The sequence below is a fragment of the Chiloscyllium plagiosum genome, unplaced genomic scaffold, assembly GCF_037043375.1.
Source record: "Chiloscyllium plagiosum isolate Xiang-an unplaced genomic scaffold, Cpla_swu_hap1 HiC_scaffold_10, whole genome shotgun sequence".
Lineage (NCBI taxonomy): Eukaryota > Metazoa > Chordata > Chondrichthyes > Orectolobiformes > Hemiscylliidae > Chiloscyllium > Chiloscyllium plagiosum.
The window spans coordinates 34321644-34346185 of NW_028270148.1; the positions used below are offsets into that span (position 1 = coordinate 34321644).

Below are 24542 nucleotides of genomic sequence, written 5' to 3' on the forward strand. Positions count from 1 at the left end.
GGTCGGGATTGGGAATTGGGTCTGGTTGGGATGGTCTTCGGACACTATGTGTGGACTCGATGGGCTGAATTTCCTGCTTCCACGCTAAAAAGATTCGATGATATGATTCTAAGATTATTCTGTGCTCTCATTTAATCCTTCACAACTACTGTAAAAGTCTTGAAATAGAGTGCGAGAAGATCCATAGTTTCATTCATTGTGTCAATGAAGCAGAACTTAATATAACATGAAATTAAACGCATAACTGTGTTTCTAGTTTGTCCAAAATCAGAAGGCAGAGCAACCAATGGACATTCTCAACATGCCAAAAGAATGGTTACTGTCCTTAAAGAATCCAAGCAGAGATATCAGATTCTAACAACTTATATTATTTTGACCATTTGCAGCTTTCCTCGCTGCATCTCTCTAAATACTTAGAAGATTAATTATGGAACACAACTCCTTAGAATATTGCGATAACAAAAAGCTGGTATTTTAGCAATTAATGCTTAAGTACAGGATAAGGAGATTTTTAGTCTAATATTCATTTAGACTTGCCCAAAAACTTACATTTTACGAGCTTGTCATTTGCCATGGCTTATGCTAATAGAAAAACAATAATTAGGATAATACAGTACTTTTCACCCATATAAAAAGAAACAAAATTAGTTTTTACTTAGCAGGCTTTTTCCAGTTTAAATATGTTCTACACTGTCTAAGTCAAATTTCAAGAATCCTGAAGTGAATAAGATTTGAGAAATCACAACTGAAAACCATATATATCCACAACACTAGTGTAAAACTCGCCTGGTACATATCCCCTGTCATGTCTCATCCGCTCCACAATATCCTGAACATATTGTGGATAGCCAGACTTGGCCAGGCTGAAAATGATTTGCATCAAGTCCCTGTCCATCAGGCTGGCATCTGTCTTTTCAACTTTCTCCAGTGTCTATCAACAAGAGAAAAATTAAGCACACAAAAATAGACTTTACATTCAAATCACATAAATATCTTAAGGCTGTGCTAAGACAATTTTTTTTCGCTTTCAACACCTTTTAATCTTGTTCCTTCTCCCAAACTTGTCACAATCTGTTCTTTTAAGCTTTACCCTACCAATTGCTAATCGTGTACCATCTGAATAAGCAATTTACAGAGTTTAAATTTAGCAAATAAGTTTGGAGCTTGAAAAATTTATTTCCATGGCATATACGGATATATTTACTTACATATAAAATTTATAACCTGAATTTATGGGACTCTTTATAAAAAGTCACTTCAAAAATAAACAGAAATGCTGAATTTGAAAATCTGAACTTTTACTTCCTCCTACTTTTGTAGTCTCAGTCAAACTAATTTTAATTGCAATCATTTGTTACCTGATGTCATCTAACAAGGAGAGAGAAAACAGCAAACCATAAATAATGGCATTCTATAGAATGTATATGGAAATTTTATACCATATCACAAACCAAATGGCAATTTTTAAAGCTTTCATGGAAATGTATAATTAAATAAAAGACCCTTGGCGACAGAAATTGCATAAACTTACAGAAGTTTACAACGTTACAGAAGCATCATAAACTAAATTCTAGCATGCTTACACTCAAAAGACCCCAATAGTGTTTGGTTTTTATTATTTTGAACAGCGACAACTTCAAAAATATGACTTTTGACAAATGACTAAACAGTACAAATAAAAACAAACTGTTGCAGCAAATCAAACTTTAGTCTATTCACATAATTTCAGGATTTTTGCATAAAACTTAATTCCCAAGAATAGGTAATGTTTCTACATAAATTTCTATTGCAATTAAGTTGAACTTGAACAAAAGCAGATGCTGCCCAGTTTTTACCTGTTTCACATTCTCAATATCTCCCTTTTCAGCATATGCATTCAGCAGTGCAACATAGGTATCCGGACCAGGCTCAATTCCTGCACCACCCATCACAGTTAGAATACCCTCTGCATTTTCCATGTCACTGAAATAAAGTTTAAGAGTTAAAGCACCACACAGATAAAACACAGGATGTAGAAGCAGAAATAGGTGATTCAGCCCATCAAAACGATTCCACCATTCATCGAGATCATGGCAGATCTGATAATCCTCATCTCCACTTTCTTGCAATTTCCCTATAAGCCTGGATTCCCTTAAATGATCAAAAATCCACATATCTCAGCCTATTGAACTATAATTACCGACCCAGCCTCAATAGCCTTCCAGAGGTACACAACCTTCTGAGAGAAGAAATGCCTCAGCTGTCTTAAATGTGCAACCCCTTATTCTGAGATCTACTGTGCATTGTAACAGATGCTACGCAGCTCAGTTAAAACTGAACAATGGAGATATCCAACATTCAATACTATACTTGTTCAGAATAAACACAAAATATCTGAAGCATTCGTACACTGGCATATTTTATATTGTCTGAGTACTTGTCCTCCAGATACATCTCAAGTACTCAAAATACCAAAAATCACTTTTAAATGCAGACACTTATTATGCAGCTAATGGTTTTAGCCAAATTGCACATGAGAACCAATCAATGAGAAAATTTTAATCTTCACTATTTATTTATTTATCATGGTTGATAGAGGGAAGAATGTTGACAAAGAATAATGGCCAGGGCATACTATTCTTCTTGGAACGAGATCATAAACATCCATTTGAATCACAGCAAATGGATATACTGAGTTTCACAATCCAAGAACACAACCTTCAATCAGCACTGCAATGGAGAATCAAACAAAATTTAGAAATGAAGTGAAGTTTAAAAATGGGGATGAAATCTTTAAATTTCTAGTTCAAAAACAAGGTGGCAACCAAGTGAAAAAAAAATTCATGCTACAGACCTTTCTTGTGAGTAACAAGACAACAATGAAATAGGTACCAAGATATGGTCATATGCCAGACAGTTCAATTAAATTAACTTCAACACTTTGCATAGGTAATGACTAAATACAAAAGGATTGAACAAAAGATCCACTTAAGATGCTTCCCAGCTCTACTTCATCAATGTACAATGGGGTAACAATGAAACTGGACAATATAAAATTTGGGCAAGAATTTACGTAATCCCCATTCAGGCTGCAGACAAGATTTACAAGAGTCAGATCTGACTCCAGTATTGTTGAAACATACTTGAAATCTTGCTAAAATAACACAAATATAAAATGTTATTGTATTACTCAGAGTAGCAGGAGCATGGAACACACTGCCTGCAACAGTTGGTAGACTCGCCAACTTTCAGGGTATTTAAATGGTCATTGGATAGGCATATGAACAATAGAATAGTGTAGGCTCGATGGGCTTCAGATCGGTTCCACAGGGCGGCGCAACACTGAGGACCAAAGGGCCTGTACTGCACTGTAATGTTCTATGCTCTTTAAATAAGATCACACAAGATGCAAATCAAATCAAGGTTGTAATAAAATTACAAAATAAATTTACTGAAACAGAGAGATGCGCAAACGAGACGGGTCTATCCTAAATTAGTCATATGAAAATACAAGAAAACATGACCAAAACAGTTCAGACTTGAGGTTCATGACACTACCTGTCCTTTTATCAAAGAAAAGGCACACAAGGGAAGACAGGACTGTTGAATGTTTACAATTATATGTACTATACACATGCACTAAACCACCTTAATCATAGTTAAACAAATCCTAACATTGTTGTTTCCACTATGAAAACCTGCAATCTGATGCAGGTCTTGTGCAGCAATTATTTATATCATTGAGTCATAGAGATAAACAGCACAGAAACAACTTTCGGTCCAACCAGATATCCCAAAATAAATCCAGTTTCATATGCGAGCACTTGGCCCATATCTCTCTAAACCCTTTCTATTCATATACCCATCCAACCTCCACCTCTTCCTGGGGCACCTCATTTCATACATACATTAAAAAGTTGCTCAAGTCTCTTTTATATCTTTTCCCTCTCACCTTAAACCTGTGCCCTCTAGTTTTGGACTCCCCTACCCCAGGGAAAAGACCTTGTCTATTGACCCTATCCATGCCCCTCATGATTTTACAAACCTCTGTAACGTCACCCCTCAGCCTCCGACGCTCCAGAGACAACAGCCCCAGTCTATTCAGCCTCTCTGTACACCTCAAACCCTTCAACCTTGGTAAGATCCTTGTAAGTCTTTTCTGAATCCTTTCAAGTTTCACAACATCCTTCCGAAAGCAGGGAGACCAGAATTGAACGCAATATTCCCAAAGTGACCTAAACAATATATTGTACAGCCACAACATGACCTCCCAACTCCTACACTCAATGCACTGACCAATAAAGGCAAGCATACCAAATGTCTTCTTCACTATCCTATCTACCTGCAACTACGAACCTGCACTCCAAGGTCTCTTTGTTCAGCAACACTCCCTAGCACCTTAAGTGTATAGGTCCTGCACTGATGTGTTGTTCCAAAATACAGCACCTCACGGATCTAAATTCAACTCCATCTGCCACTCCTCGGCTTTTTGACCGATCTGTTGAAAGTCCCGTTGCACTCTGAGGTAACCTTCTTCACTATCTACCACACCTGTAACTTTGGTGTCATCTACAAACTTACCAACCATATCTCCTGTGTTCACATCCAAATCGCTTACATAAATCACGAAAAGCAGTGGCCCTAGCACTGACCCTTGCGGCATACCGCTGCCCACAGGCCTCCAATCTGAAAAGCAAGCATCCACCACCTACCTTTGTCTTCTACCTTCAAGCCAGTTCTGTATCCAAATAACTAGTTCTTCCTCTATTCCATGTGATCTAACCTTGCTAACCAGTCTCCCATGGGCAACATTGTCAATCACCTTACTGAAGTCTATATAGATCACACCCACCACTCTGCCCTTATCAATCCTTTTTGTTACGACTTCAAAAAACTCAATCAAGTTCATGAGACACAATTTCCCATGCACAAAGGCATGTTGACTATCCCTGAACAGTCCTTGCTTTTTCAAATACATGTAAATCCTGTCTCTCAGGATTCTCTCAAACAACTTGTCTACCACCAATGTCAGGCTCACCGGTCTGTAGTTACCTGGTTTTTCCTTACTCATTATTTACAATAATCACTTCACTTCAGAATATGATTCAAGATTGAAAGTACTAGTGCTCCACGTTCATTGTTAATCATACATTCTGAAGTCAAGGAGTGTCATTGTCATCTGACAGGCAAACTGCTCAGTATCTAACATTAACAAAAATCTTAAATGCATCAGATTATATTGGATATTATGATTCCAGCTAATGCTAACAATGGACAAGACAGATGCTAGAATGAAACCTAGCTTGAGACACCCTAATTTGTTTTTGTAGATAAAGCATATTCACAACGCTACAGATGTTCTTAAACAACAGAGCATAAGCTAATTACATAAAAAAGAAAAACAAGCCAAGCAACATTAACAGAAATGTTTGGAGATCTATTAACAAAAACATCAAAGTTTCAACCTTTTTCATACCACCCAACAGTCTTGATCCCAAAGAAATATCACTCCTGTCTCAGCTTTATAACTCTTAACTTTCATTATTTTCTTGAATCATTGAGACAACTTTATGTTTCCTTTCAAAATCCAATGACATGAATCTCTTAATTCTGATGGACTTAGCAAAACCGTCCAACACTTTTGACAAATATTTTCATAGAACTGACAAACTTTGTGCCTCGATCATAAAATTGAACTTCTAAAAATGATTTCTTACATGCAAAATCACAACACAACAACACAAAAACAAGCTATTTAGTCCAACCAGTCTATTCTTCTGTTAATTCTTCACTAATCCTATCCCACCTTTCCTCATTGAAATTGGTCACCGTAACCATCTATTCCCTTCTTTTTGATATACTTGCCCAATTTCACATTAAGTACTTCTGTAATGTGCTTAAAACCCTCCTAATATTGCTGAGTTGCACATTCTCATGTTTCTTTGGGTGAAGTAATTTCTTGAAATATTTCATTGGATCTCTTTGTAATTGTCTTGTCCTGACAGGCTCTCGTTGTGCTTTTCCCCCTCAAGAGGGAATCCACTTAATCAAGCCTTTCATAATTTTTAAGACCTTCATTAAGTTACCACTAGAGAATTTTATTTTGAGAAAAAGAGATCCTCCTTCTCAATCATTTCCTGATAAATGTATATCTATCCATTCCTGTGCATCCTGCCCCTCCAGTGCCTTATATTCCTTTTACAAGTTGGTTTAGTTAGCTTTATTCACTCTATGTCTGGTTTGCAATACAGAATAATGCCAACAGTGTGGGTTCAATTTCTACACTGGTTGAGTTTACCATGAAGGACTCTCCTTCTCAACCTCTACCCTTCCCTGAGCTATGGTGACCCTCAGATCAAATCACCTCCAGTTGTCTCTCTCTATTGAGACAGCTGCCCTATTGTCCAGGAGTACAATGGTGACTTTACCTTTCATTCTTTTCACAACATGGTAACCAGAATTGCACACTGTACTCTAAGTTTCTTTGACCAAGGTTCAATACAGGTTTAACACAACTTCGGTACTTCACAAACCCAGCCTTCTGCAAGAACAAAAACTTGGTATTTGATTTGCTTTTTTTTGTGGGCCTCACAAACAAATGTTACACTTTCTAGTCAATGGTGTATTTGTAATTTACGAACCCTATGCCCCACATAGACTTGCACTGCGCAAGTGTTATGAAATGGCAGTGAACCCTTCTGTTAAATAAACCAAATATCCAGAAAGGCTCACCTCGCCTCATAATCTGTTAAGAGTGACAGAGCACTCCCAAATTCAACAATTTAAAGAAAATAACAGCAATTTTTTTTTTAACACTAAAAGTGAACATTCAACAACTGTCACACCTCTAAGACCCCCTTTCTCTTAACTGCTTATTACCTGCTTCCAACTCTATAACAATATGCTGTTCCAATAAGACACTCATTAAAATTACATCAACTTAATTTCAAAACCACACAGCCGGGTCATGTTCTGTGACTTGACACTTCCAGCTGATTTCCCTGAATTGTCTTCTTTCTTTTTACAGTGAGTATATTTCATTTGAAAAGGAACCTTTGATAGGGAGTGTTTCCTAATATTTTGGGTCTTTCTCAATGGCAGTTACTCTGTCTCCAATTTTCAAAATGTCTGCAATTTTATGTTCCCAACATCGGATTGTCTCATTGGTTTGATGTTCACAAAACAATAAATTCAAACTCAATTGGGTTTTAGTATCCTGGGATATAATTTGAAGTGATTGGTTAAATTCAAATTGTTGTCAAAACAGCAACCAAAACTCAGGTATCCATTTCACAGCCTCAATTTTCCAGTACATTGAGGCTGACATCTAGTCATACACACAGGTGCTGGTAACCCCTCAGTTCAGAATAGCATTCACTCTCTCTTAAAGGTACAGTACACGTCCTCAAATTCATAACATCAAGTTATCTGACTTGCCTATTCTCCCCACCAAAATATATTATTTCACATTTATCTGTGTTGCATTAAATTTGTTACTTATTTGTCCATTCTGCAACATTATTAATGGTCCTTCCTAGTAACTTATTTTCAGCCTCCTCCGTATTAAGTGTGGTGCTGGAAAAGCACCGTAGGTCAGGCAGCCTCCGAGGAGCAGGAAAGTCAACATTTCAGGTATAAGTCCTTCGCGTCGACTCTCCTGCTCCTCAGATACTACCTGAGCTGCTGTGCTTTTCCAGTGCCACACTTTTTGACTCTGACCTCTAGCATCTGCAGTGCTCACTTTCTCCTGCTCAGTAATGACCATTACATTCCCAATTTGGTTTCATCTGTAAATTCAGAAATAAATTGCGTGATCACAGGTAGTTTTTTTTAAAAAAAACATTTCCTTCTATTTGCCAGAAGTCAAATAAGTTACTTTATGCAGTTCTGTATTTTCTTAGTTCACAGAGATCAAGTCAATTTGAATAACACAAGGACAATTGAGAATTTAAAAAAATGAAGGTTACATTATTTCGCAACAGTTGATCCAGGTGTTAACCAGAACGTGAAATCTCACTCATGCAACTTGTTTACACTAACACACAAAAAAACTAAACATAGACAGATGACAAAATAGAAATTAAAAATGTTGATAGTAAATAAAAATGCAATTTCAATCACTCTCTTTTGGTGCAAGCCTAGTGTTTCTCGGTCACATTTTAATTAGACTGAAGTGAAGGTCTTCAAAATAGAGCGACTTTTGGAGGTTACAACAGTTCCTTTAGCCCACTTGCCCAGAATTAATTTTTGCAGGAGAGCTTGAACATGAAACAGGTTAGAGAGAGAGAGAGAACCTCTTATTCTCTTCTGTCGTAGTCGTACTAAGATTCAGCACTTCAACTATTCAGATGGCCTTGAATGGTGGAATTGCTTTCAGACAGAATTCTGTCCAGGAACAGTTTGAACTTTTCTGCTCTAAGTTTCTTCAGAGCACAAAGGTGGCCTCACTATACATGTGGCCAGTCATGGTCCGAGAAAGGTATTGTAGTAATTCGAAGAGCAATCTAGTTATCATTCTGAGTTTTATATGACCTATTCCTTTGTTTTCAACAAAGTAAAGCTATACTCTGACAATCAAAGTGTCGAACAACTTGGTTCATCCCAACCAAAATAACGGTGTTTCAATCAAATGATTTTGTCCTCCCAATCTAGAGAGAAAGTGAGGGCTGCAGATGCTGGAGATCAGAGCTGAAAATGTGTTGCTGGAAAAGCGCAGCAGGTCAGGCAGCATCTAAGGAACAGGAGAATCGACGTCCCTGAAGAAGGTCTTATGCCTTCTGCGCTTTTCCAGCAACACATTTTCAGCTCCTCCCAATCTAGGCCATGACTTGTTGATGTCTTGATCACTAGATTCTAGACCAGTAAAATAGACACTATATTACCGTAACTATGTTTAATTTATAGAGTCATAGAGTCATGGAGATGTACAGCATGAAAACAGACCATTCGGTCCAACCCGTCCAGATATCCCAACCCAAACTTGTCCCACCTGCCACCACCCAGCGCATATCCCTCCAACCCTTCTTATTCATATAGCCATCAAAAACGCCTTTTAAATGTTACAATTGTACTAGCCTCCACCATATCCTCTGGCAGCTCAATCCATACATATACCACCCTCTGTATGAAAAGGTTGCCCCTTAGGTCTCTTTTATATCTTTCCCCTCTCACCCTAAACCTATGCCCTCTAATTCTGGACTCTCTGACCCCAGGGAAAAGACTTTGTCTATTTACCCTATCCATGCCCCTCATAATTTTGTAAACCTCTATACGGTCACCCCTCAGCATTCGAAAGCTCCAGGGAAAACAGCCCCAGCCTGTTCAGTCTCTCCCGATAGCTCAAATCCTCCAACCCTGGCAACATCATTGTAAATCTTTTCTCTCAAGTTTCACATCTTTCTGATAGGAAGGAGACCAGAATTGCACGCAGTATTCCAACAGTGGCCTAACCAATGTCCTGTACAGCCGCAACATGACCTCCCAACTCCTGTACTCAATACTCTGACCAATAAAGGAAAGCATACCAAACATCTTCTTCACTATCCTATCTATCTGTAACTCCACTTTCAAGGAGCTATGAACCTGCACTCTGAGGCCTCTTTGTTCAGCAACACTCCCAGGACCTTACCATTAAGTGTATAAGTCCTGCTAAAACTTGCTTTCCCAAAATGCAGCACCTCGCATTTATCTGAATTAAACCCCACCTGCCACTTCTCTGCCCATTGGCCAACCTGGTCCAGATCCTGTTGTAGTCTGAGGTAACCCTCTTCACTGTCCACTACACCTCCAATTTTGGTGTCATCTGCAAACTGACTACCTGTACCTCTTATGCTCGCATCCAAATCATTTATGTAAATGTCAAAAAGTAGAGGACCCAGCACCGATCCTTGTGGCACTCCACTGGTCACAGGCCTCCAGTCTGAAAAACAACCCTCCACCACCACCCTCTGTCTTCTACCTTTGAGCCAGTTCTGTATCCAAATGGCTAGTTCTCCCTGTATTCCATGAGATCTAACCTTGCTAATCAGTCTCCCATGGGGAACCTTGTCGAACGCCTTACTGAAGTCCATGTAGATCACATCTATCGCTCTGCCCTCATCAATCTCTTTGTTACTTCTTTAAAAAACTCAATCAGGTTTGTGAGACATGATTTCCCACACACAAAACCATGTTGACTATCCCTAATCAGTCCTTGCCTTTCCAAATACATGTACATCCTGTCCCTCAGGATTCCCTCCAAAAACGTGCCCACCACCAACATCAGGCTCACTGGTCTATAGTTCACTGGCTTGTCCTTAACACTCTTCTTAAACAGTGGCACCATGTTAGCCAACCTCCAGTCTTCCGGCACCTCACCTGATGATACAAATATCTCAGCAAGAGGCCCAGCAATCACTTCTCTAGCTTCCCACAGAGTTGGCGGGTACACCTGATCAGGTCCTGGGGATTTATTCACCTTTACCCGTTTCAAGACATCCAGCACTTCCTCCTCTGTAGTATGGACATTTTGCAAGATGTCACCATCTATTTCCCTACAGTCTATATCTTCCATGTGCTTTTCCACAGTAAATACTGATGCAAAATACTCGTTTAGTATCTCCCCCATCTCCTGCGGCTCCACACAAAGGCCGCCTTGCTGATCTTTGAGGGGCCCTATTCTCTACCTAGTTACCCTTTTGTCCTCAATGTATTTGTAAAAACCCTTTGGATTCTCCTTAATTCTATTTACCAAAGCTACCTCATGTCCTCTTTTTGCCCTCCTGATTTCCGCTTCAGTATACTCCTACTGCCTTTATACTCTTCTAAGGATTCACTTGATCTATCCTGTCTATACCTGAACCAAACCCTCAATTTCTTTCGTCATCCAGCATTCCCTCTACCTACCAGCCTTTCCTTTCACTCTAACAGGAATATACTTTCTCTGGATTCTCGTTATCTCATTTCTGAAGGCTTCCCATTTTCCAGCCGTCCCTTTACTTGCGAACATCTGCCCCCAATCAGCTTTCAAAAGTTCTTGCCTAATACCGTCAAAATTTACAAAGAGTTACAGAAAAAGAGCACACCATCCAAAACATTAAACATACACATGTTCATATTAAGCAATATACCTTTGAAAACTTCACTGCAGCACATTACTTACCCAGCCCGTGCATGTCCTGTCACCAGGGAATTAAACACCACTTCTGTAATTGGTAAGTCCTTACTTTTCATGAAACCGAGGATTTTACTAAAAGACAACAGTATGAATTCATCAATAAAATGTTAACAATACTTAACTTTAGGCTCTAACAAAAAAAATTAAAAGATCGCAAATGTGCTCAAGAGTTAAATGCCCAAACTTTGCATCTAACTATTTCCACTGACAATAGATCCATTCAACATAAATACTATAAAATGAATACATATTATTTAATAAATGCATATGCACGCATGCACATACAAACATTCATCAAGTATTTTGTCATTGCTGTTCTTTCTCGTTTCTAAATGCCACATATAATTCAAGTGATAAATAGAAGTGAAAACAATGGTGTTTCACGCAAATTTTCAAACTAAATGTTAAAAATGCTTTAAAATCTCATGTTTAAATTTAATACTGGCAGCATATCCAAACTGTTACCACTTTATTCTCTTCAAATCATGACCACATACCTATTCAACTTCTGCTCAGCTTGGGAAGTCATTGCCTGGCAACTACTGCAATCATTGTTTGATTATTATCTAAATTGTGTCACCTAAATAAAAAAAAAGATCAAAGCGGGCCAGGAGGAGCCTGTCAGTACGTGGAGTGGGTGGGGCCAGGCAACTGATAGCGTTTACGCAGGAAAGCCAATATAGGTCAGGCTGGTCAATATGTGCAGAGGCTGATGGCAGCCCGTAGGAAGGCTGACGGGGGGGTGGACCGGTCAGTACGCAGGGAGGTTGGGAGCCAGACAACTAATGGCCGGTCTGCAGAAACACTGGCCTAGAGAAAGGGTCAGTGAATACACGGGGCAGCCAGGCGCTAGAAGGCCAAAAGCAGGAAGGCAGGTCGGGGGTGGTTTGGTTAGTAAGCGGGGTGACTAGGTGCCCTGGCCAACGTCCATCCCAGAAGGAAGTGGGCTGGGGACAGTCAGTCAGTCAGTACGCAGGGCAGCCGGAGACTGGATGGCCAACAACTAGACTATCGGGCTAGTCTGGTCAGTACGCTGAGTGACTGGGAGCTGGTTGGTCGATGACCAGCCTGGTCGAAAGCAGGCCTGGGGAGGTTCGGTCAGCATGTAGGGTGGCCAGAGACCGGAATGCCGACGACTGTCCTGCAGGAAGGCTAGCCAAAGACGGTCTGATCAGTCCGTGGTGTGGATGGGTGTCAGCTGTCTTTTTTACAGCTATATTGGGTATGTGCTGTATGCACTGTCATATCTGTGTTTGCTACTGTTGTCGTTGTGATAAATAGAAGGGGGTTTTGAGGTTTGTCCTCACCTCCCTGAAAACTGGTTGAACAAAGAGGTTCAGCTTTGCTGCCCTTTCCCCTGTATATAGTGCTTTTTTTTGTGAACAGCTGTTTTCTGTTTATTGTCAACTGTATTTTGTACTGTTCAATAAAATTAAACAATTTAAAGATGAAATGCCAGCTCAGACAATGCATTAAATTAGATTAGATTAGATTAGATTAGATTAGATTCTCTGCAGATTAGATTAGATTCCCTACAGTGTGGAAACAGGCCCTTTGGCCCAAGTCCACACCGACCCTCCGAAGAGTAACCCACCCAGACCCATTTCCTTCTGACTACTGCACATAACACTATGGGCAATTTATAATGGCTAATTGTCCCGACCTGCACACCTTTGGACTGTGGAAGGAAACTGGTGCACCCGGAGAAAACCCACGCAGACACAGGCAGAACGTGCAAACTCCACACAGACAGTCGCCAGAGGCTGGGATCGAACCTGGGTCCCTGAGGCAGCAGTGCTAACCACTGAGCCACAATGCCGCCTGTCATCTTTTTTAATAAAACCTTAAGTTATCTCAAGAATGTGACTTGAAAGAAATTCTGGGATTTACATATTAATGAACCAAAAAGATGAAAGATTTAACAGCAATCTAAATTTGTTCAAAACATCATTTTAGTTGCATGACACTGTAATCTTTTGCTATAAATTGTGTCTTACGATCCTGTTTCACAGCTACCTAATGAAAGGGCAGCGCTCCAAAAGCTAGTGCTTCTAAATAAACCTGGTGTTGTGAGATTTTTTTTAAACTTTGTCCACCCCAGCTCCTCCACATTCTTAAATCTAGTTATAGCAACCATTTAACGATTCTCATCCCATTTTCTACCACTTTGCCCACAGCCTTTTAAGAACAGGAGGAGGCTATTCTGACACCCCAGCCTGTTCCACTAGTCAATGAGATAATGGCTGATTTATGGCCTAATCTCATATACCTGTTTTTGGACCATTTCCTTAAAAAGCTTTGCTGAAAAAAAAAGGCCAGCTCAGATTTGAAGTTAACAATTGATCTGTATCTACTGCCGTTTGTGGAAAACAGTCCCAACCATTTACCAGCTCTTGTGTATAGAAATGATTCCTAATATCTCTCCTGAATGGTTTGGCCACAATTCTCAGTCTCTGCCCCTTAGTTCTAGGATCCCCAACTAGGTGAAAGAGTTTATCTTGAGCTACCCACTCTTTTCCTGTCAATACTTTGAAGACTTCAAACAGATCACCCATCTAAATTCAAGTGAAAACAGGCCTAATTTATATAATCTCTCCTCATAAACCCTGTAAACCGATGTTGTACTGCCTCCAAAGCTCAAATCCTTCCTTAGGTGTGATGCCTCGATCTGCTCACAGTACTTCAAATGGGCTCTAACCAGGGCTTTTTTTAAGCAACTGCAGCATAACTTGTACATCTTGGTGCTCCAGTCCTTTAAATATAAAGGCAAGCACTGCATTAGCTTTCTTGATTAGAATTTGCCCCATATATGCTTTGGTTTCACAAATGTATATCAAAATACATCTTAAACGTTATGAGGGCTCCTGCCTCAACAGACAGTGAGTTCCAGATTTCCAACACCTTCTGGGTAAAAAATGTTTGCTCACAACTCTTCTAAACCTTCTGGTTCTTAGTTTAAATCTATTCCCCATGGTCACTGATTCCTCCCACAAAGAAAAAAGGTTTTTTTCCTGTCGACCCTATTTATGCCCCTCAATTTTGCACATCTCAATCATGTTGCCTCTCAATCTCCTCTACTGTAAGGAAAAAAAATTCCCAATCTATTCAAGTTTCTTCATAACTAAAATGCTCCAGCCAAGGCACCCTCTCCAGTGGAATCATATCCTCCCTACAATGTGGATTTCAGAACCTGTAAAATATACTCTCGTTGTCACCTAACTAATGTTTCTATACAGTTCCAACATAACCTCCCTGATTTTAAACTTGATGCCTCAAGTAATAAAGGCAAGGTTACCACATGCCTTCTTAATCATGTTATCCACCTATCCTGATACCTTAAAGAACTGGTATACATATACACCTCTGATTCTCAATGCTTCTCCGAGTCTGACCATTCACTTATTCCCTTGCATCATCTCATTTACCACTGATCAGCATCTGACCAGCCAGTCTATAACTTATCGCAATCTAAGACTATTTTTCTCACAAAAACTGGTGCAGTGGTAAACTGTTTCATCTGTGAACTTACCCTCCTATATTCAAGTCTAAAATTGTTTATATAAACCACAACCAGCAAGGGCCCCAACAATGACCCCTGTGGGACCCCAATGGATATAGACTTCCAATAAGAAAATTCCCTCTCAAATCATCACCCTCTGCTTCTTGCCACTCAGCCAATTGTGGATCCAATTTTGCCAAATTTCCTTGGAAGCAATGGGCTTTTACCTTTGCTATCAGTCTTACACAAAAGATTTTATCGAAAGTAAGACTTCAACATTTGCTGACAAGTCGATTATGTGGCACTTTACCAAAATGCCTTTTGTAAATCCATGCCCACAACATCAACCACATTACTCTTCTCAACTATTTTTTGTTAGCTTAAAGAACACAATCCAACTCATTTAGCATAAATAACCTTAAACAAATTAATTCTAGCTTTCTTTAATGAATCTGCACTTGTCCAAATGCATGGATTACAAAATAGTCCAGAGAAATTCTAAGAGGCATTACAATACATTGTTGATAATGCATTTGAAAAAGGTGTAGTGTCAGAGGACTAACAGAAAGCTAATGCAATGTTTATTTCAGGAAGGACAGTACAACATGCCCAGACCAATCTGCTTAACATTCGAGGTAGGAAAAGTAATGGAATCCTTACTAACAGAAAGAACAGAACAACATAGAGTCATAGAGATGTACAGCATGGAAACAGACCCTTCAGTCCAACCCGTCAATGCCGACCAGATATCCCAACCCAATCTAGTCCAACCTGCCAGCACCCGGCTCATATCCCTCCAAATCTATCTACAGAAGAAAAATGCAACAAATGAATAGTTAGCAAGGGGAAATCTTGGTTGACCAAACCAATTGCCTTTTTGTGAAATGATGGTCATGCAATAGATGTGATTTATGTGGATTTTTAAAAAGGCTTTTGAAAAGATGCCTCACAATAGATAAATAATTCACTCATTTGGAGAACCAGTGAAGACAGGTTCAGCTGCATGGCCTCCTTCTGTGCTGTAGCCATTCTCTGATAACGTGCATTCTGTAGTCACACTAATTACAGGACATGAATAATCTTTTAGAAACAATACCTTGCACCCTCAATATCTCCTTCATTACAATACGCTGTTATTAGTCTCTGGAAAGTAACCTGGATGTTGAGAGGAAAAAAAGGACATTCAAGGATTTGCTTCATATACTTTATATAATAAAAATACTTCAGTTTATCTTCAACTTCTAGACAAATATTAAACAACTTGAAAATTTATATGCAATTCCAGCTGCAAAATCAAGTCAAAATATCAAAAAAAATGCATAAAATAGATTTGGTCTAATGCCAAACTATATAACGATCCAAAAAACTACAAAATAACAGGTTTGGCATCATTTTAACCTGCGAAAGTTGACAGCGAGGACTCTCCAAACCCCTTTCAAACCGAAAACAGCAGTACGTGATAAAATACGATATTAAACTGCACATTTCAACACACAATTTTCAGCAATATGCTAAAGGTAAATAGAGAGACAATGAACTTTGAAACTCGGTGGTAAACAGGTAAATAACTTACTCGATTGGGTTGCACATTTGCAGATTCCATTTTTGCCAAAAAATCAGTTGGTGAAAACTTATGCTCATTCTGAAGGTAGACTTTCAACAACGCATTATAATGGCTCACATCATATGCAGCACCTGGATATCATAGATAATTGATCAGTAGAAGATCAGCACATTTGAGCTCTTAGCTGCTGGACATTATTCGATTGGCATAACTTGGATAGTAAAACCACTAATTCTGGATTAAATTTAGCCCAAATGATATGAAAATCGTCAATCAGCTAGGAAGGTCACATACTTATGCTATCAATTGAGTGGGCATGCATACATACATACTATAAAACTGTTTTTAATTCAGTTCCAACTGGCAATCTTACTAATAAGGATACAGGCTTGTTTCGATGAGAAGTGGAAAAACATCAAAGGTATGTGCCTCTGATCCAAGTGCAGAGGATGTTTTACAATGGATGTAGCCGTCTGCACTAAGTGGCATGCTTATAAGTAAAAGAACTTCACTCTCCAATTAACTGAGCTCATTGCTTCTCATAGCTCCAAGCAATAACAGTCCACTGATGCTTTAAACTGAGTTTGTTAAGTCCTATGAAATGGGACCATAGATCATTTGTACAATATAACTGTTAGATCTAATTCTGAACATTAAAACAGTTAAAATTTACTTAAAATAAAAGCATAAAATGCTGAAAATGCCCAGCAGGCTAAGTAGCACCTGTTTAGAGAGAAAAAGGTTGCAGACTTGAAACATCAACTCTGTTTGTCTCTCAACACAGATGTTGCATAGACAGAACATTTTCAGCATTTCGTTTTCATTTCAGAATTCCGGAGCCAATCGTACTGTTTTTCGGTTAACAATTGCATTTATTATTGTTTCCATTTGTCCTGTAAGTCTTCAGGTTCCACAGACTGCAAAAGCTGTCATGAAATTTGAAGTGAAAGGTTAACATGCATCATAGTGCAGGAATCTCAAAATTGTCTATTGCAACAGTTGAGGGTGCTTATCTGGCTGTTGCACTTGCGTCCTAATGAAGTATTAGAAACACTTCCATGAGATTTTTTAAAAATCTTTTCTTAAAAAAACTACCCTTAGATTAGCTGGCTTTGAGTTCATTGTGTCAATGAAAGCAAAGGGTTAAGCAGCTATAGAAATTGTAAAATAAACGTGATCGTAACATGTGACAGCATTTTATCAACAGAGTTTGAGACTAAACATCTTGTTGGTTCAGAAGCTTAATAAATCATAAAGCAAGTCAACAAATTACATGATTTATTCAATTCAAATTGGTGAAACGACCTGGATGGTTACAAAGTTTGCTTCTATGCCTTACAAAGTATAGATGAATTATATAATCTATCTGCCACCTAGATTTTTCAAATTTACTTCGAAGTGTTTATGAATATAGTAACTTGCCTAGAGCTACTGCCATTTTCGATATCGTCACAGAAAGAAAATGGAAGCAATCTTTTAGCTTACTTGCGCATACACCGTAAAACAGGATAAATTCACAGCATCAATATTTCACATTTGTGAGATAATGAACAGACTTGTGACAATTGAAAATAGAGCATGTCACAACGATGTTTGGCTGTTACAAAGCAGAATAAATCTGCAAGACTGTGATTTTCACTGGCCAAACACTAAGAAAATTCACAAAAGAGATGTATTGTGTCTAAAATGTAAAAAATTGGATTTTTTATGAAAAGCAATGGTGAAGCTGACAGCACTCTTATTTCCTATTGGCTAAATAGGATAGCAACTTCTGACAGCTGCACATATGCAGTACGACATGGAAATCTGGATGTTGCTGACCAATTCCTGACTATTCTTAAAAAAAAAGCACTATACCAGTACCTCAGAGATTCGGTACTGAAATCCAATTCACAACCACAAGAACATTTAATATCATAATGTACCTGAATTTTGGGGGTGACAGTGGAATAATGGTAATGCCGTTAGACCAGTAAAACATAAGCTCAGGCTAATGCGCTAGAAACACAGATTCATATTCCCCACGGCTGTTGGTGGAATTTGAATTTAATTACTAAATCTGCAATTAAAAGGTAGTCTAAGTAATGCTAACCATGAAACGATCTGATGTGATAAAAACCCAACAGCTCACAAACGTTCCTTAGGGAAGGAAATCTGCCATTGTTATCTGTCTGGTCTACAGAAACGAGATTCATTGTAGTGGAGGATTCTCAACTGCTTCCTGAAATAGCCGAACAGTGGTCACTCAGTTCAAAGACAAGCAGGCAAGGGTCAAAAATTCTGCCCTTCCTGACAATGTTCATATCCTAACAAAGAATAAGTAAAAACACACTATCAAACCACCTTACTGGCACTGAAAGTTTAATTTGATCTACATGGAGACTCCATCTTTCAGAATATTTTATACGGAAAAAATTCTTTCCATCCCATATTACACTCACAATCCAACCTTTCTTCACCTCTCTATTTTATTTCCTACAGTTTAGATTTTCCAATCCGATTGCCTGAAGAGCCAAAATGTTGATTTCCTGAGTCCCACATACCAGAGCTACCAAAGTTTAATATCTATTTTCCTAAGTTGCAGGTCAAAAACTGACAAAAAAAATCCATCTAGTTCGAACAAATGGTAAAGCCAGTTCATTCACTGTTGACTGCAAAATTTGGGCTGATGTTGAATTCTTAAATCAAAAAATTAAAAAGGGAATTTTTTTTGTTTAGTAATGCCATGTATACAATGAACCTCAACATTTTTGTGCAATAAGGAAGCTGTAAATAGGAATTTACAAGTAAAATTAAACATTGCTCTGTATTATATTTCTCTATATGGCTTCTACATCTTTTCTCTCAATTAAAGATCAAATGCATAATAAATATGTTAACTGAAGCTTTCCATTTAACAATTATCTGAATAAAATGTTGTACAACACGGTCTCAAAAATTAGTGGAGCCTGTTATAGTCAACTACCTCCTGTAAATTATGTAGTTTCAGACTATCTTTATTTGTAGGCTGTGTCGGCCATATACAAGCATTCAAACATTTCTCATCGACCATAAGCATCTGAAAAAACGTCAGCTATTTATGTTATCCATCAGTGCCTTCAGCCTCATTTTTGGAGAGAAAATAAACTCTCCCCATAACCATACCTAGTTCTTGCAGTTTGTCCCAGATTCTGTGAGCCAAATCCGTTCTTTCTGAGAGTTGCATCTCCGGAAGCAGAGAACCACAGCTACGGAGCAGAAGCAAGGCTTGATTGCCACTAGGAAAGCCTGGTTTAGAACAAAAATAAAACAGCTTAGTAACTTAATACTGATAGAATTCGCTCTATTTGCACTAATGCTGGGAAATGGGAAAACCTTGAAAATGCATTCAATTCTGATTGCAGACATGAAACTTCAAACCGCAAAATTGATCCCAAATTAACCTACCTGTAACGAAACTGTGAAAAAAACGCACACATTTTTCAGCCACAAAGAAAGATGACCAAGAAAGGAAGTTAGTTTCATGTAAAGATTCTATACCATAACAGGGGAAAAAGTGGATGAATTAAAAAGTTTACAACTTTTGTCAGTTTCTTACGAAATGGCAACTAATAAATATGAAAAACTCCTAGAAAGCTCCAAAATGTTCAAAACACCGAAATGTTGAGATGGTAGGAATCACTGAACAGTTGAGCTAAAGCTGTCAAAACTGCCCAGACTTCTCAATCTTACAAACAAACTAATCTTGAATTGCAATGTAATTATGGTCTTATCCAGGGTAGCATGGTGCATGATGGCACCAGCGACTCAGGTTCAATTCCAGCCTTGCTTGACTATCTGTGTGGAATTTGTACATTTTCTCCATGTCAGCGTGGGTTTTTTCCAGGTCCTCTGGTTTTTTCCCCACAGTCCAAAGACATGCTGTTTCGGTGTATTGGCCATGCTAAATTACCCTGTGGTAAAGGCACTGGATACTGCAAAACCTATGGGGCCAGAAGCTGAACTGGATTGCCCATACAAACACTGGCTAAACAAGCAGATCAGAGGCTAGAAATCCTGCAGCAAATGACTCATCTCCTGACTCCTCAAAACATTCCCGCCATCGACAAGGTAAAAGTCAGGAGCGTGTTGAAATGCTATCCACTTGCCTGGAGAGTAGAGTATCATTCCAACAACACAAGAACTCAAGAAGTTTGACACTATCTCTGACAAAGCACTCCATTTGATTTGCACATCTACTAACATTCATTTCCTATTACGCCACCACCAAGGCACAGCAACAGCAGTATGTACCATTTACAAGAATTTCCAGCAGAAATTCACACACTTGAGCCATCACCTGCCAAACCCGTGACCACTACTATCTCGAAGGACAGGGGCAGCGGATACAGAGGAACACCACCTCCTACAAGTTCCCTTACGAGCCATTCACAATCCAGGCTTGGAAATATATTGTTGTTCCTTCACTATTACTGAATCAAAATCCTGCAATTCCCTTTCTCAAGGACAATTAGAGATCAGCAATAAGAGCTGGCCGAGCTGGCAAAGCACACATCCTCTGAATGACTTTTTATAAAATCTGGCTCTCCAGCAATGACAGAGAACTCTCATTTATTACCACTGAACATGGGTCTGATTGCCTTTACTAAAATGTGTACAACTAAACTCTTGCCATAATTTTTCACTTTCCTGCAGCAAATGAACCATGACATTGGAGGGGTTCAGGAAGACATTTGGCCACCCATTTATGCTGCAAAGACACAGGGAAAAACATCAACTACCAGAAGGAGACCTTCTAATCTGAACATGAAGGCTAGTGCTCTCAACTTAACTTTGATTCAATGCTTTAAAATTGAAAAATGTTCATAACTAATTTTGTATCTGACTTATCTGTATTTCCCTTACCTGTTCCTTCTCAGATCTCAAATGTTCATTGTTCTTCCTCTTTCTAGAATCCCAGTGTTAAATTCAATAGTCACTGAATCATCTCCTTAGTCAATTACAATATCAGAATTTTCAAACAAACAGTCACTTTTTTTTTAAACCTTCCTCAGTTTTAACTTCCTGTAGAAGTTTCAAATTCAAATTTGGGATCAATTGTTTATCAGCTCCTGACTAGGTTATCTTTGCTTCATATTCTTTGTAACCAAAAAATCTTAAGCTGAGGTATTGACTTTCAAAGGAAAGCAGTCTCATCACACTGAGCAATTCCTAAGACCTATCTAGTTTGCCTTCCACCATCTTGGTGAATACATAGAGTCAAAGAGTTGCACAGCATGGAAACAGACCCTTCGGTCCAACTCATCCACACCGACCAGATATCCAAAATTAATTCAGTCCCACTTGCCAGCATTTGGCCCATATCCCTTCAAACCTTTGAATAGGAAACCATCCAGATGCCCTATAAATGTTGTAATTGAACCAGTTTCTACCACTTCCTCTCACAGCTCATTTCATATACCTAGCACCCTTTGCGTGAAAATGTTGCCCTTTCGACTCCTTTTAAATCTTTCCATCCTCACCTTCAACCTATGCCCTCTAGTTCTGGATTTCCCCACTCAAAGGAAAAGACCATGGCTATTCACTGTATCCTTGCTCATGATTTTATACACTTCTAATGCCAGCCCTCGGCCTATTCAGCTTCTCCCTATAGCACAAATCCTCCAACCTAGGCAACATCTTTTCTAAACCCTTTCAAGTTTCACAACATCTTTCCTGTAGCAGGGAGACCAGAATTGAATGCAGTATTCCAAAAGTGGCCTAATCAATGTCCTATACAGTCACAGCATGACATCCCAACTCTTATACTCAATGCACTGACCAAAATTCAAGCATACCAAACCTTTATTATCCTGTCTACCTTTGACTCCACTTTCAAGGAACAATGAGCCTGCACCCCAAGGTCTTTGTTCAACATCACTCCCAGGACCTTACCGTTTAGTGTATAAGTTCTGTCCTGATTTGCCTTACCAAAATACATCTCACTTATCTAAATTAAACTCCATCTGCCACTCCTCAGTCCATCTGCCCATCTCAAAAGTCCCAGGTACGCGGAGATAACCTTCACTGTCCACTCCACCACTAATTTTGGTGTCACCTGCAAACTTAGTAACCATTCCTCCTATACTCCCATGCAAATAATTTGTATAAATGACATAAAGCATTGGATGCAGCACCAATCCTTGCGCCATATCACTGGTCATAGGCCTCCATACCCCTTCTAGTTGGCCTTCCACCATCATGGTGAATACACTATTCCATCACAATGGATTTAGTGACTAAACATAATCATTGACTCCATCAATCTTCAACAGATGTCAAAGAAAAGACAAATACTGTTCTGATGTTCAAAATCCTGCACCCTCGGGACAGATCATGGCGTATGTCAGATTTGCCCATAATTTGGATTATCCACTGGATCAGATGAGTGTCGACAGATGATAAAGATCAGCATTTTACTTTCAGGTTTCTGAATTAGCCTGAGGCTGTTCATCTTTTGTTTCAGTTGTTAGCAATCCCTCTTGGATACCTGTATAAAATCAACAAAATAGTCTCTCTGTGTTTAATTTTCAGGCTTCAGATTGAGAGCAGTAAAAATACTGTTCGGTTGTTACAATCATTCTAAGGATAAAATTTACACAAGCAAACATTTGGTTTATATTGTATTTTTAAAAAATCAATTTTCTCTCCATTCATTTCAGTCTTAGGGCTGAAAGAAATATATCTGGTTTGTAGGCAAATCTGATTTTTAACCAGCCACGATTGGGGTGCTGAACTTGCAGTACAACATGAACTGACTTTCAAAGTGAGAGGGCTGCCATTGATTCATAGTCTCACAATCAGGAACACCAAGCAAGACAAAGCAATAATTAAACCAAAAAGCATCATTTTACTCATACCATAAATAAGTTGTCAACCATGATCTCTTATCTGGAAGCACTTAAGCAAAGTATGAAGGAACAAGGCAATAAAGGTTCAATGCCCAATTAGCTGCTCCCAGATTCAGCCTCCTCAAAGAAAGGTCACTCTTTGCTGGAGTAAGCAGAGTCTAAGGAGGAAAAACAACGCAGAATGGCATGGCTGAAAATTCTCTTACTTCTTTGTAAAAGAAGAGAGAACACCAGCAGAGTCTAGAAACTGGACACCCACCGTCTCTCTGTTCCCAAATGGAACTGTCTCTAAAGGTCAAACAGAAAAATAAACTAAGGGTCCACTAGGCAAAACTCTAGTCACGGGTAAACCTAATTTCCGGGACCCAACTCTGAGGAATATGATGATTGAGCAAGACGATGGCGTGAAGGTGTAAGATCAGCAATTGACAGTTTCAATGACACAGCAGACTCAAAAGATCCAAATGACCAACTCACTTCTATTCCTTGCAGTCTTCTCATGCTCTATTAATTCAACTGCCTCCGCCACAGAATTTAATTGTCCCATGCTATTCACTCTTGAATGTGGCAGGTCTACAGCGCCTTGATCTGATCTACTGGTTGCGCAATTGCTTATATCTATCACTTGCTGCTTATGTTGCTTGGTATGCAGATAGCCTTAAGCGGTAGTTTCATCAGGATGACCCCTCATTTTTAGGTATGTTTGTACTGCTCCTGGAACATCCTCCTGCATTGTTCAGTGAACCAGGGTTGACCTCTTGGTTTAATTGGAATAGGAGAGTGGCAGATTGGTACTAGATAAATTCAAGTTGCTTTTTTTCCTCATAATTTATCTGAAGCCTCAAGATTAAATCATATACTTGGCTCATGAGTCTCATTTTTCCAAAAGCTGTAATACGACCATAGAATCACAGAATCCCTCCAGTGAAGATTGAGACCATTTGGCCCATCGAGTCTTCACTCAATCTCCAAAGAGAATTCCATCTAGACCCACACTTGCACACCCTATTCCAGTAGCCCATACGTCCCTGGGTACTACATTCGACTTGATAGAGTCTCTTCTGACGAAGTGGGAATGACCCAACTCTAAGCCAGAAGGCCAGGATGCAAGCCTCACTTGTTCCAGAGGTATATATAACATAGCTGAACAGGTTGATAAAATATATCAACATTTGAATTATGCCAAAATTTTACTTATCAGAAAAATTAAAGTTGGAGCCTTTAAAATCAGTAATTACTCCATCACGATCAGCACAGAAAAGGACTTTGACACGCTGTCTGACTGTTATTCATAGCATTAACCATTCTAAGATGCTATCACAAATGTGTTCATTCATCCTGCTTTGCAAGCTTATATTGCCATTGACTATCACATGAAAACCAATATCTTCGCAATTTAAAGAAACATCAGACAACAGTTTGCACTTTAAAAAATGTTCTGTGTGTGCTTTCAGTATTTTTACTGCAGGTTAAAAA

The 24542-nt window shown here is 38.9% G+C and overlaps 1 protein-coding gene across 1 annotated transcript in view; it reads right to left on the reverse strand.

The window, feature by feature from the left end:
* The window catches only part of lrpprc (leucine-rich pentatricopeptide repeat containing), a 144324-nt gene that overhangs the window by 103156 nt on the left and 16626 nt on the right, over nucleotides 1–24542 (reverse strand). The window contains exons 3-8 of the mRNA XM_043695628.2: nucleotides 19342–19464; nucleotides 16207–16328; nucleotides 15730–15788; nucleotides 11120–11206; nucleotides 1836–1962; nucleotides 787–931 (exon numbers count right to left, since the gene is read on the reverse strand). Coding sequence (XP_043551563.1) covers nucleotides 787–931; nucleotides 1836–1962; nucleotides 11120–11206; nucleotides 15730–15788; nucleotides 16207–16328; nucleotides 19342–19464 — 663 coding nt within the window. The remainder of the gene's footprint in view (nucleotides 1–786; nucleotides 932–1835; nucleotides 1963–11119; nucleotides 11207–15729; nucleotides 15789–16206; nucleotides 16329–19341; nucleotides 19465–24542) is intronic.